This window comes from Mustela lutreola, chromosome 1 (assembly GCF_030435805.1).
Source record: "Mustela lutreola isolate mMusLut2 chromosome 1, mMusLut2.pri, whole genome shotgun sequence".
Lineage (NCBI taxonomy): Eukaryota > Metazoa > Chordata > Mammalia > Carnivora > Mustelidae > Mustela > Mustela lutreola.
In genome coordinates this window covers 259,124,188-259,137,459 of record NC_081290.1, presented here as the reverse complement: position 1 = coordinate 259,137,459, position 13,272 = coordinate 259,124,188, and the positions used below count along the sequence as shown (strand labels likewise).

Below are 13,272 nucleotides of genomic sequence, written 5' to 3'. Positions count from 1 at the left end.
TTAAAAAAAGATTTAAGTTAATTATTGTATTTTATTTTTTAAGTCAGCTCCATGCCCAGCATGGAGCCCAAAGTGGGGCTTGAACTTAAAACCCTGAGATCAAGACCCGGGGCTAAGACCAAGAGTTGGACACTTAACTGACTGAGCCATCCCAGTGCTATTATTAAGTATTCTCTAAACCCAATGTGGGGCTTGAACTCACAATTCCAAGATCAAGAGTTGCATGTCCTACCAACTAAGTCACCCAAGCACCCTTATTATATACTTAGAAATGGATATAGTGATTCATGTTTGGGGAGTCACTTTCAAAAATCTAATAAAACTTGCATGAGGTTACCTGATACTCTCCAGCACACTTTGTTACTTTAATTTTTCTCATGCTGTGAGTAGAACTTTCCCTCTAACTGATGCGTGTTTAAGTCTTCACTGATGTTGAAAAGGTCATTGTTACAAGGGCTATAACAAGACAGATCAAAATATTAAAATATTCGAGAAAATAGGGGCACCTGGTTGAACATCTGACCCTTGATTTCAGCTGGGGTTCTGATCTCAGGGTTGTGGGATCAAGCCCCATTTGGGCTCCATGCTGGGTGTGGGATCTGCTTAGGATATTCTCTTTCACTCTGTTCTTCTCCCGGCTCACTCTCTATTTCTCTAAAATAAATAAATCTTAAAATAAAATAAAATATTAGAGAAAACAACTTTACAATATTAGAAACCACTGAAAGAATTTCTTGAGATTCAGACTTATGGGAAACCTTGAAATGTGGTTTATTAATTTCACTTTTTTGTACCCAAACAACCTAAGTTATTAAGGTGAACTGTGATCAGACAATATAATTGATTTTAGGACACTTGGGAAAGAATTTAAAACCCAAAGAAAGTACCTTAAGACCTAATTTATTTATTTTTATTTATTTTAATTTTTAATTAAAGTATAGTCGACATATTTGTTTCAGGTGGACAGCATAGTTATTCAACATATATATACATTACAAAATGCTTACCATGATAGTCATATGCTATCTGTCACCACACAATATTATTATAATAGTATTAACTATATATCCTATGCTGTACTTTTCATTCCTGTGGGCTTATTTTATAACTGGAAGTTTGGACCCCTTAGTTTCCTTTACCTATTTTGCCCATCTGTCCACCTTTCTCCCCTTGAGCAACCCCTAGTTTTTTCTCTATATTCATAAATGTGTTTCTCTTTGTTTTTGTTATTTGTTTGTTATTTGTTTTTTATTCTAGATTCCACATATAAGTGAAATTATAGAATTGTCTTTGTCTGACTTGTCCTGCTTAGCATAATACCCATTAGTCCACCCATGTTGTGAGGAATGGCAAGATTTCATTTTTTTATGGCTGAGTAATATTTCACTGTATATACATTCATTCTATATATATATGCTTATCCATTCATCTATTGATGGATACTCGGGTTTCTTCCGTATCTTGTATCTGTATCTTGGCTTCTGGATAATACTGCAATAAACATAGGGGTACATATATCTTTTTAAATTCATGTTTTCATTTTCCTTGGGTACATACTCAGAAGTGGAATTACTGGATTGTATGGTACTTATATTTTTAGTTTTTTGAGGAATCTGTATTGTTTTCCAATTTACATTTGCACCAGATTACATTTCCACGAATAGTGTGCAAAAGTTTTCTTTTCCCCACATCCCTGCCAGCACTTGTTATGTATTTTCTTTTTCGGTACTATTCATTCTGACTGCTCTTAGGTAATATCTCCTTGTGGTTTTGATTTGCATTTCCCTGATGATTAGTGATGTTGAGTATCTTTTCATGTGTCTATGTTCATCTATATATCTTTTGAAGAAAACATCTGTTCAGGTCTTCTGCCCATTTTAATTGGGTTATTTGGGTTCTTTGGAGTGTTCACTTGTATGAATTCTTTATATATTTTGGATATTAGCCCATTATTGGAAATACCTTTGCAAAGATCTTTTCCTGTTCAGTACATTGCCTTTTCATTTTGCTGATGGTTTCCTTCACTGTACCAAAGCTTTTTTGTTTGTTGTAGTCCCAGTTGTTTATTTTTCCTTCGTTTCCCTTACCTGAGGAGACATATCTAGAAATATTTTGCTAAAGTTAATGTCCAAGAGGTTACTGTCTCTGTTTTCTTTTGGGAGTTTTATGACTTCAGGTCTAACATTTAGGTCTTTACTCCATTTTGAGTTTTATATTTTTGTATATGGTATAAGATAGTGGTCCATTTTCATTCTTTTACATGTAGCTGTCCAGTTTCCCCAGTACATGTATTGAAGAGACTATCTTTCCCCCATTTTATATTTTTGCCTCCTTTGTCATAAATTGACCATCCAAGTGTGGGATTTTTCTGGTTTCTCAACTCTGTGCCATTAGTCTGTGTGTCTGTTTTTGCACCAGTACCCTGCTATTTTGGTTATTTTAGTTTTGTGATATAGCTTAATAAGAGAGTGTGATACCTCCAGCTTTGTTCTTCCCTTTCAAGGCTGCTTTGGCTCTTCCAGGTCTTCTGTGGTTCTATACAAATTTTGCGATTATTTGTTCTAGTTCTGTGAAAAATACTATTGGTATTCTCATTAGGATTATATTGAATCTATAGATTGTTTTGGGTAGTATGGGCATTTTAACATTAATTCTTCCATTCCATTGATATGGTATATCTTTCCATTTATTTGTGCTAAGACCAAATTTAAAGGTAATATGCTTTCATTGTAAATTAATGAAAAATATAGAAAATAGCAAGAATAATGTCAAAATTTCCTATAGGTCTAGCATTTATTAAATATAGTGTAACTGCTTTTTAATATTCATTGTATCTTTTTCTTTTTTATTAAGATTTGTTTATACATTTTTGCTTATTTTTATTTTATTTATTTTTTTTTAAGTAAGCTCTTCACCCAGTGTGGGGCTTGACATCATGACCCTGAGATCAAGAGTTGCATGCTCCACTGACTGAGCCAGCCGGGTCCCCTTGTTTGTGTGTTTTTAAAGTAAAATTGTGATCTAATAATTTTGACTGCTTTTTTTCTTTTCATATAATAGAAACATTTTCTAAATCATCAAATATTATTTTATGGTATAATTTTTATAGCCATTTAGTATAGAAAGGACTTTAAACGTTTATTTGATTCAGCCAGAGCTTACTGTAATAAATTACTTACAGGTTTTTCCCTCCCTGGGTAGGTTTTAGATACTTGCACAATGAGAATGAACCTAAATTCACCAGCCAGATATCTTTATGATTGGTATGGCAGAACAATTAAAGATATTTCAAAAGGTAAGTGACAAAGATTTTATAAACTCTAACATTTCAAAAGGTACTTACATAATTTTGCTTTTATTTTATATATTTAAAAAGAAAACAGCTATAATAAAAGTTTAGTTTTAACATGGATAAATATGTCATTCTTATACAAAAGGGAATTATGAAAGGGATTAATTTTGAGGAATTTTTATTTTAGCATGTGTTGGTCCATTTCGTCATCTATCACAAAAGTACATTGGCTGGGTGACTTCAACAACAATTTATTTCTTATGCATATGAAGTCCAAGTCCAAGATCAAGGCCCTGGTAGATTCATTGTCTGTTGAGGGCCCCTTAACTGATTCATAGATTGCTATCTTCTCACTTTGTACTTATTGGTAGTAAGGGCAAGAGTGCCCTCTGGGGTCTCTTGTATAAGGACACTAATTCAATTCAGGAGGGCTCTACCCTTATGATGCAATTACCTCCAAATACCATCACATTAGCTTTCAACATTTGAAATCTGGGGGGACATAAACATTCAGCCTATAGCGCAGCTCAAGTTTAGATTTAAAAGAAATGAGTATTTTAACTTTAGTAAGCCATCACTTAATAAACAAAAGCAACTGGTAAATTTTCACAATTTAACAGGCATTTTCTATGGTATACAGCTTTCAGAAGAGAAAAGAGAAATCATACTGCTGTGTTCTCAGATAAAAATGTTTTTAATTGTTTTGGTTAACTTCTAGAGATTTTCAAAAGTTATGGAATATGTTTTAAAACAATTTCATTGCATGTCTTTGTCAAAATATGAGACCTCCATTGTATTTCTAAAAGCCCTGATTTGCTAGTCTTTAAAAACAAAAATACCATGAATTCCATATTGTACTGCTATTAAATTACTAATAGTAGTAATTGCTACTATTTATTTTTTACTTTTTGAAATTTACTTTTTATTGCTTTAGTTGTAATTTCTATTACTTTAGTAGTGTTACTATTAGTACTACCAAATGTACTACTGTTATGATCCTATCACTTCCTTTAAGTCTTAACTCCATATGCCTGAAAAGGGCCAAAATATTAAGTGGCATACTTAAACTGCAAGGCTAGATCCGGAAAGCTTTAAGTTTTTTTTAGGATATGGCTATACTGAGTACCTACATTTGTTTCTAATATCCTTGCTTATACTGTATTAAAGCAAACCATTACTGACTTTATCATTCTAATAATCCAAGTGTCTACTATTATATTTTGATACTTGTTATAACTCTTAAATTTTTTTCTGCCAGGGATTATATGTGTGTTTGTGAATTTAGAAAGTAAATAAATTGTTTCTTGGTCGTTTTTGTTTGTGTTAGATATGATAATTATTTTTCATTTTATTAGGAGTTTTTATCTGAAGATTTAAAAACTTCTGTAGACATACCAGTTAACTAGCTTGTTATGTACCTGTAAGGCATATGTAACACGGGGAATACTTCCTTATGGTCTTTTTTAAGGGGAGGATACAGAGGGTATCATATGGAAGTTTATTTCTTCTTTCTTGCAGTCCCCCTGATCACACTGGCCAAAATGATCTTTATGATCAACAATATTATATAATTGGGACACCGGGGTGGCTCTGTGGGTTAAGCCTCTGCCTTCAGCTCAGGTCATGATCTCAGAGTTCTGGGATCGAGCCCCACATCAGGCTCTCTGCTCAGCAGGGAGCCTGCTTTCCCCTCTCTCTCTCTGCCTGCTTCTCTGCCCACTTGTGATCTGTCTGTCAAATAAATAAATAAAATCTTTGGGAAAAAAATTATTATATAATCACTCAAACTTGCATTAACAAAATAAATAACACATTTTCTTAAGATCCTATCCAGCTTTGAATTATTTCTAGCTCACCAGGAATTAAAAAATTATATTTGAATAAACTGTTAGAATTAAAACTATAAGGAACCCTGTTAAAGGGAAAGATTTATATTTAGAAAGTTGATTTTTTCCCCTCCCAAATGCGGTATAACAAAATTACTTATCGAAACATAAAAGCTCTGACTCTGAGGTGTGATGCTTCATGGATGCCAGAGGCATTCAGATTCGTGCCTCATGCTTCACGTGTCCCAGAAGTGTGCTATTATCACATTTTAATGCATGCCTTGCCCTGTGTTTTTGCATACTTATAAAAGCTTATGCCAGCTGAAATTAGCCTATGCAACTACTAACATGTGGAAGCATAACAAGTTCACTAGACTTAACATACTCAAAAAGCTAATCCTGTTGGAGGAACTTCCAGTCTGTAGCACCCTAGTCACTTAACATTAAATTTTTGCATTTCTTTTTTCTTTGTTTGTTAGTATAATTTGTGCATCAAATGATTGAAGTCCCTAAACTTTTATATTTGATGGTCTTCTGAACTTCAGCTTAGAAAAGGTCAAGTGTTATGTGAAAGTTACCTTTTAATTTAAATAATCACTAATACTCTTATTTGATGTGTGACTCTTGTTGTTTGCTTGTTTTATGTCAGATCCAAAAATCATGTCTAATGTTAAGATCATGGCAATGACTTTTTATTTATAAAGACAGATTAGAAATATAATTGTACCAAGGACTAAAAAGTAAAAGATACACAAAATGCTTCTTCTTTAGAATCATATATACTTTGAAGGTTTTTTCCTGTGCTGTGAGAAATGAGCACAATTGACCTAACACTAAACTTTTTACTTTATCAAGTCTAGTGAAACCCTTAACAACCCATGGGTTTTGAAAATTGTTTATGTTTTTAGATTTCCAAACCATAGAAGATTTTAACAAAGAAATTCATATTGTTGTGTGTGGAAAAGTTCTTTAGTTATGGCTCCTGCAAAGATCTATTCTTTCTAAGGTAAAAGAGAACTATCCACACTGTAAAGATACCATATTCCTATATGTGGTCAACATGTTAATACAGCATTTCTGCTAGAACATAATGCAAAAAATGCATTCTGCAGAATCACTCCCATCAAAATTACAAGGCAATGAAAATAATAGTGTTGAGGAAAATCATTTAAAATCTATGCACCTTAAAAACCAGAATACTAACTTAAATAATAATTATTAACTTAAGAGATCCTGTAAACAGCCTGGATAGGTATCTTAGAGTACTGTTTCAGGGAATAGTAAAGCTGCACAAAAACAGCAGAGGATGAGACAATGCAGATGGAACCAACTGGAGGGTTGAGCCAGTGGGGCTTCCTTTAAGGAAGGCACAGGAGGAAGCAAAACTCCCTCAGAGTCCTGCAAGAAACCCAGTGGTGTAGCCGAGATAAAATCTTTTTTCTTTCCTGGCGAAGAATAGAATTCTACTCCTTCTCTGTTGGCCTCCTTTGCCTAGGAAAAACACATATTCTCCAACCAAACTTCTGTATTGCATGGACATCCTTCTCCTATTGAGCTGTTTGGTATTACAGAAGCATGTAACAGTGGTAGCACACAGATTTGTTTAATAACACCCTCATTCCCCCTAATATTTCCTAACTTTTTGTTCTCTTGGCTTCTTTGGCTTAATTATTCCATTATGGTGAACCAGAGAAGTCACTCTCTCTCAAGGACCTTAAGTCTCTTAGGACCTATTATTCCAGTAACCAAACCCTGCTCCTGAGTGGATCCTTCTAGATTCGGGTGGGTAATATGAAATGTACACTAGAAGATTCTGAAATGACTTAGAAAATAATTAAATTGGTTCCAAGGCCATGCTTTGAACACTGAATGTTCATTTCCTATTCCATTCCTCACCCCAAATTATACATAGTAGCACTGTCCAAAATAGCCATTTTCTGACACATTCTTCGGAGATTCTTTAATGCAATGAGATCAAATGGCAGGACTAACGTATTTCAATCACAAAATTCCAAAAACATACTCTGAACTTGAATGTTAACTCTCGTCCATTATGGAGTTTTTGTGAAGAAATTAAAGTTAAAATTCCGAAGAAATGAAAATCCCAAGTTTTTACATTTACACAGAAGTGAATTCCAAAATCAACTAATTTACCTCTGTGAGTTAAAATCCAAAAATAGTTCCAACTCCTCAAGTTGAAATTCAAAGAAATTAAAAGTCCTTAATTTTTATTGTTCCCTGTGTCAGCCAGATGACTTGTGGATGCCTAGTTTGAACTAGAATTCCTCCAGCAACTACCTTCTGGGCTCCTGCCATGGGTGTCATCCCTTAGGACCTGAGAAGTTGAATTAAGTCGACACCAACTTTCTCATGCACCCTAATTCTAATTCTGGTGGCAAAACATCCTTCTTGCCTCAGGAGCAATACTTTCAATCCTGACTCATAACGGCTGCTGTCATGGCCTCTGTCTATGGAATCATTTAAGCTAAAAAACCCTACTTTGTGAACACAGCTTCCTCCTCATCTTCATATCAGTTCCCATCAGAGAGTAACTTTGCTCCATGGTTTTCTGATTTGAAGTGGCTGTTTATGTTTCTGACCCTCATGGTCTTAGTATTCAGGAGGACTAGCACAATGTCATTTCCTCCTGTAGACAGGGTCTTTGCTCAGTTTTTGGATGCTTCTGGTCTTAACATTTCTGTCATCTCTTTCTACAGCATTTAGGGATTTGTCTCTACTGTATTCCAATTCCTTTCAGAAAGTTTCCCTTCTCTAACAGGCACCGGCTGTATTGCTTGCTGCAGTGGACTTCTTTCTTTTCTTTTACTTTCCCTTTGCTATTTGTTTCATTCTTGTGTTTTTCTAACATATTCCTGTAGATATTTTTCTTGCAGCGTGTCTCATAGTGAGAGATATGAAGTCAATAAGCTCCAAGTTTGTCAATATCATCCTTTGTTCAAACCAGTCCTACCCATTTTCACCTCCCTGAGTTAAATAATCCTACCCAGGATGTATTTTCCCACAGTCTAACATCGAATTTTGATCTGACTCCTTGATCTATTATTGCTGTGTCTGGATCTTCTGTAATATAATTTATCTTCTCTTTGCATAATTTATCTTCTCTTTGCCTTTTCTTAATCTTAGACCCAGAAATTTGGGTTATTCCCTAAATACTTTTTTTGAGTATTTGATATTAATCTTCCTAGTATTCCTCTTTGCAGTTTATTCAGATTTCATGAGCACTCTTTGGATAGTTGTCTCATCCTTAAAAGAGATTCTCCAATTGCTCTTTCTATTAATTTATCTGTAACATAAGTGTTACCTCTTCACAGTATTTGTGGATTCTTCCTCCTTTGGGGGATTGCTCTGACTCTACTCTCCAAGATCTTTATTTCTCTGGTTGGTTTCACTGGGTTCCAGTTAACTGTTTGTGATTTTGTAACAATTATAGTATTTCCCCCTTTTATAATAACATCTTTAAGAGTAGTCAGACTTGGATACCCTCATATCTGGCCTTCAGGATTTTAGTTCCTCTTTGTCTTATCTGCTAAAAATGCATGTTCTGGTGCACCTGGTTGACTCAGGTGGTTAAGCTTCAAAGTCATGATTTAGGCTGGGGTCATGGTCTCAACGTCATGGGGTCTAGTCTCAGGGTTGGGATGAATGTCCTAAGTGGAGTCTGCTTGAGATTCTGCTTGAGATTCTGTCTGCCCTAACCCCCTCTTGCACTCACTGTCTCTCTTTCAGTTAAATAAATAAAATAAAAATGTGTGTTTGAATCAGATAGTTACCTTTATTCTAGGAGATCTCTTTCTTCTTCCAGCTAAATAACCCTATCTTCTTTTATTTATTTTCATGCATATACTGCTTTATTCTGATCATAAGATTGAAGCATATTTTAAAGCCATTTTAGGGACACCTCACTGGCTCAAAAGGTAGATCACGTGACCCTGGATCTCAGGGTCATGAGTTTAAGTCCCATGGTGGGAAGCCTACTTGAGACCAGTTTACTTTTTCCTCCATTTCTTTAGCAAATCTGTTTCCTAGATGTGTATTACTTTCTTCCAGTTTTTTCTCTAACTTAACTGAAGAAGATGAAGTATTCTTTTTACAACAAATCTACCACCTTTCTGTAGATGAAACCATAACTTGAGTTTCTGAAATTTAGAACATAAATATTCATAATTTATCAGAATATGTTTTCCCAAGTCAATCAATGACAAGTAAAGCAGTATCACATCCCCTGCCTTTCCCCTCACCCAGATCATTATATAATCTACAATTGCATGACTATTTCTATTAGACATCAGATCATTGACCTAAATTGATCTTAAAGACAAATAGAGTCCCTTAGGTTTTGTTCACAATTTGCTTTAAGCCACTTCTTCCTTATCCTGTACTTGTACTGCTGATTTTATAGGCATACATTGATTCCTCTGAAATTTCTATTTACCAGGTTTTTATTTTAATAGTAGTAGTAGTTTAGCCTTACAAGATCTTTCAGATACTTAATCTGTCACTCAGGGATTAACAGTTTCTTTCATCTTTGCTTTCCCTTATAAATGTGGCCTGAATACCAATTTTATCACTAAGTTATTGATAAAAATATTTTTTTAAATGTTGACTATGCCATGACTAGGGACAGAGATCTCTAGAATGTTAATAAAGTTCCTGCCTCAGATTTATAGTCATCTTCCATGGATATGACTGTTCATGTAGCTATGAATCTACGAGCTCACCTATCTCCAACTTAGATTGTATCACTCTAGTAACACTATCTTTAGGAATGATTTTATGGGGTGACTGTCTGACTCGGTAGAGCATGTGACTCTTGATCTCGGAGTTGTAAGTTCAAGCCCCATGTTGGGTATAGCGATTACTTAAAAATAAAATCTTAAGGGTGCCTGGCTGGCTCAGTCATTAAGTGGCTGCCTTCAGCTTGGGTCATGATCCCAGGGTTCTGGGATCGAGCCCTGCTTCAGGCTCCCTGCTCCATGAGGGGCCTGCTTCTCCCTCTTCCACTCCCCCTACTTGTGTTCTTCCCTTGCTGTGTCTCTCTCTCTCAAATAAATCTTTAAAAAAATTTTTTTTAAAGATTTTATTTATTTATTTGACACACAGAGAGAGATCACAAGTAGGCAGAGAGAGAGAGAGAGAGAGAGAGAAGCAGGTTTCCCGCCAAGCAGAGAGCCTGATGCAGGGCTTGATTCCAGGACCCTGACATCACGACCTTAGCCGAAGGCTGAGGCTTAACCCACTGAGCCACCCAGGCACCCCTTAAAAAAATCTTCAAAAAAGTAAGTGATTTTATCTTATCATAACTTTTCATACTAAACCCATGCTTAAATCTTTATCATGGCCTAAAGGACCTTTATGATTTGGCCCCTATCCAGTTTCTCCTTATTCACTTAGTACTACTGGCTCCTTTCATCTCTTCACTCAAGTCATCTTATTTTTTCATTTCTGTTCCTCAAACATTTTATTCTTCTTCAAGCCCTGGTACCTCACCGGATAATGTTTTCCCTACTTGGATTCTCTCTCACCCTAACCATCTTGCAAGCTATTGCCTACTCATCTTAAAGGTCTTATTTTAAATATTTCTTTTTCTGAAATGATTTCCTGACATTGCCTTGCTCCTATGCTCCTTTCCTCCCTTGTCTAGGACAGGTATCTTTGTTATACTAATGGCACCCTGTATATACTAATTGTTTAAATTATAATTCACAAAACTGCACTGGGAATTATTTATTTAATATCTGTCTGTCCTCTAGATTCTAAGCTCCATGAGGACAGAGATTTTGTAGTCTTGTCTGTATTCCCATGTTTAACTCAGGACTAAATCATAAAATAGTATAAAAATTGGGGATGCTGCCCTTATCTAGAAACATTGTAATTAGATGCCCTCCCTTTTCTTCCAGATTTTATTTATTTATTTTAGAGAGAGAGGGAGCATTCACTAGCTGGGGTAGGGGCAGATGGAGGGAAGAGAGAGAACCCCAAGCAGAGTCCACACCAAGGGTGGAGCCCCACACGGGGCTTGATCTTATGACTCTCACCAACAGAGCTGAAATCAAGAGTCAGATGCTCAATTGAGCTACCCAGGTGCCCCCATAGATGCCTTTTGATGTGAGTGGGAAATTCAGGACACTGAGAAGGTATCTAGTCAAATGCTTCCCTCTCTCTTTATGCCCTAAAAATGCCTAGTACTGCTCTTTTATTGCTATCACTACTGCTTCTGTTCTGCTAAATGTGGAACTGCAATGGTCCAGATAATTTGGACTTTGTAAGTGGTATTGCTTTTTTAGCTAAGAATAAGTCAAGACCCATAAGGGACAACTGTGTGTGTGTGTGTGTGTGTGTGTGTGTCTTCATTCTGATTCCTTTTATTACTTTCTCCAGGAAAGAAATTTGGGATCCAAGGCAGTATCCATTCATAACTTTCTCTTACCTTGTTTTGGATGCTAAGTGACATATTTCTCTATCACTTTTTGAAAGATTTTTAGTTTATTTTTATTTGAGAGAGAGAGAGAGCCCACAAATTGGGAGGCAGGAGCAGAGGGAGAAGCAGACTCCCCACTGAGCGGGGAGCCCGACATGGGGCTCGATCCCAGGTCCCTGGGATTATGACCTGTACCAAAGGCAGACACTTGATAGACTGAGCCACCCAGGCACTCACTTTTATTTTTTATTTTCTTTCTTTATTAACTATTTTTATTAACATATAATGTATTATTTGCCCCAGGGGTACGGGTCTGTGAATCATCAGGCTTACACATTTCACAGCACTCACCATATCACATACCCTCCCTGATGTCCATAACCTAACCACCCTCTCCACAAGCACAAAATCAGAACTTTCTCTATCATTTTCAAATAGAAACATCAAAGGAGAGCAATCATGAATTCTAAGTAGAAAACCTAAACAGGAGGTTTGCAGACATTGTATGTTCTCTTACCTTGTTGCAGATATAACCATTTATCTGGGAAGAGACATACAGATTTAGCAGTAGGTCCTTGCTTAAGAATAATAGATGGTAGCTATAGTCTATTAGGATCTATTTCCCACTGGAATAAATAATAGTGATATGCTGTTGTTAGAGATGTCAAACCCCATGTAAGGAATTTCCCCAAGAGTCTCCCTGTTTACCCCAATAAACTTCCTCTCTGTTCCTTAAATATTTATTTAATATATGAGTTTATTTACTATATGAGTTACTCCATATGGGTCCTAGTGATTAATGTTTATTTTTCCAAGAGTTCACAAACCATTCATCTTAAAATCTCTTCCAAAACTTTTTAGGGAATTAAGATCAAACTTATGGGTACAATAACTTCTTTATATTAAAAAAATATTTTATGTATTTATTTGAGAGAGAGCGAGAGAGAGAGAGACAGAGAGCGAGCAAGTGCACAAGCAGGGGAGAGGGACAAAGAGAAACAGAGTGTGTGTTAAGTAGGGAGCCTCACATGGGGCTCAATCCCAACACTCCAGGATCATGACCTGAACCAAAGGCAGATGCTTAACTGACTGAGCCACCCAAGCAGCCCTGATTTCTTTAAAATTAACTACATTTGCCCCTTTCCAATCCTTGGGTCCCAGTACTATTTACCTTTATTTCTTATATTTTATAAAATGCAAAACTCGGACCTTTTGCTGAAGAGGGATGCCAAATGCTGGTGGTTATGAATCAACCCTTAAATCTCTCTAGGCTTCTTTGGACTATACAAAGGCAGCCAGTTAAAAGCCCTTTTGTGTAGGAAAGATGTCTCTCAGGAGAAGTCTTCGATTTCCCTTAAGACTGTGCACCCTGTGACTTTGCCTTGGTTCCAAGGCGCCTTATAGATGTCCTTCAGTGACTTCCAGTGACCTCAAGGCATCAGAGTTGGGTTGAACAAAAACAGAAAGTAATCACTGATTTAAATTTCTACTATTGATCCATAGAGAATATTAAGAATTTTTAAAAGCTTGATTTTAAAAAAAGAAGGGGTTTTTTCTGGTGGCAGTTGGAGAACTCCTATTATAATTGGATCACTGTCATCTTTTATTAAATGTATGAATGCCGAATTGTGTGATATTAACATCCACAAAGCAGCTAATCTGCTCAGAGACACTTTAATATCTCTCAGAAATTCCCTTTTGAAGTCTTTAAAACA

The 13,272-nt window shown here is 35.8% G+C and overlaps 1 protein-coding gene across 5 annotated transcripts in view; it reads left to right on the top strand.

Annotated features, from left to right (window-relative positions):
• The window catches only part of DCDC1 (doublecortin domain containing 1), a 439,498-nt gene that overhangs the window by 74,483 nt on the left and 351,743 nt on the right, over positions 1 to 13,272 (top strand). For all 5 annotated transcript variants that reach the window (XM_059138743.1, XM_059138722.1, XM_059138732.1 and 2 more), the window contains one exon: positions 3,202 to 3,295. In XM_059138743.1, the coding sequence (XP_058994726.1) occupies positions 3,202 to 3,295 (94 nt within the window). The remainder of the gene's footprint in view (positions 1 to 3,201; positions 3,296 to 13,272) is intronic.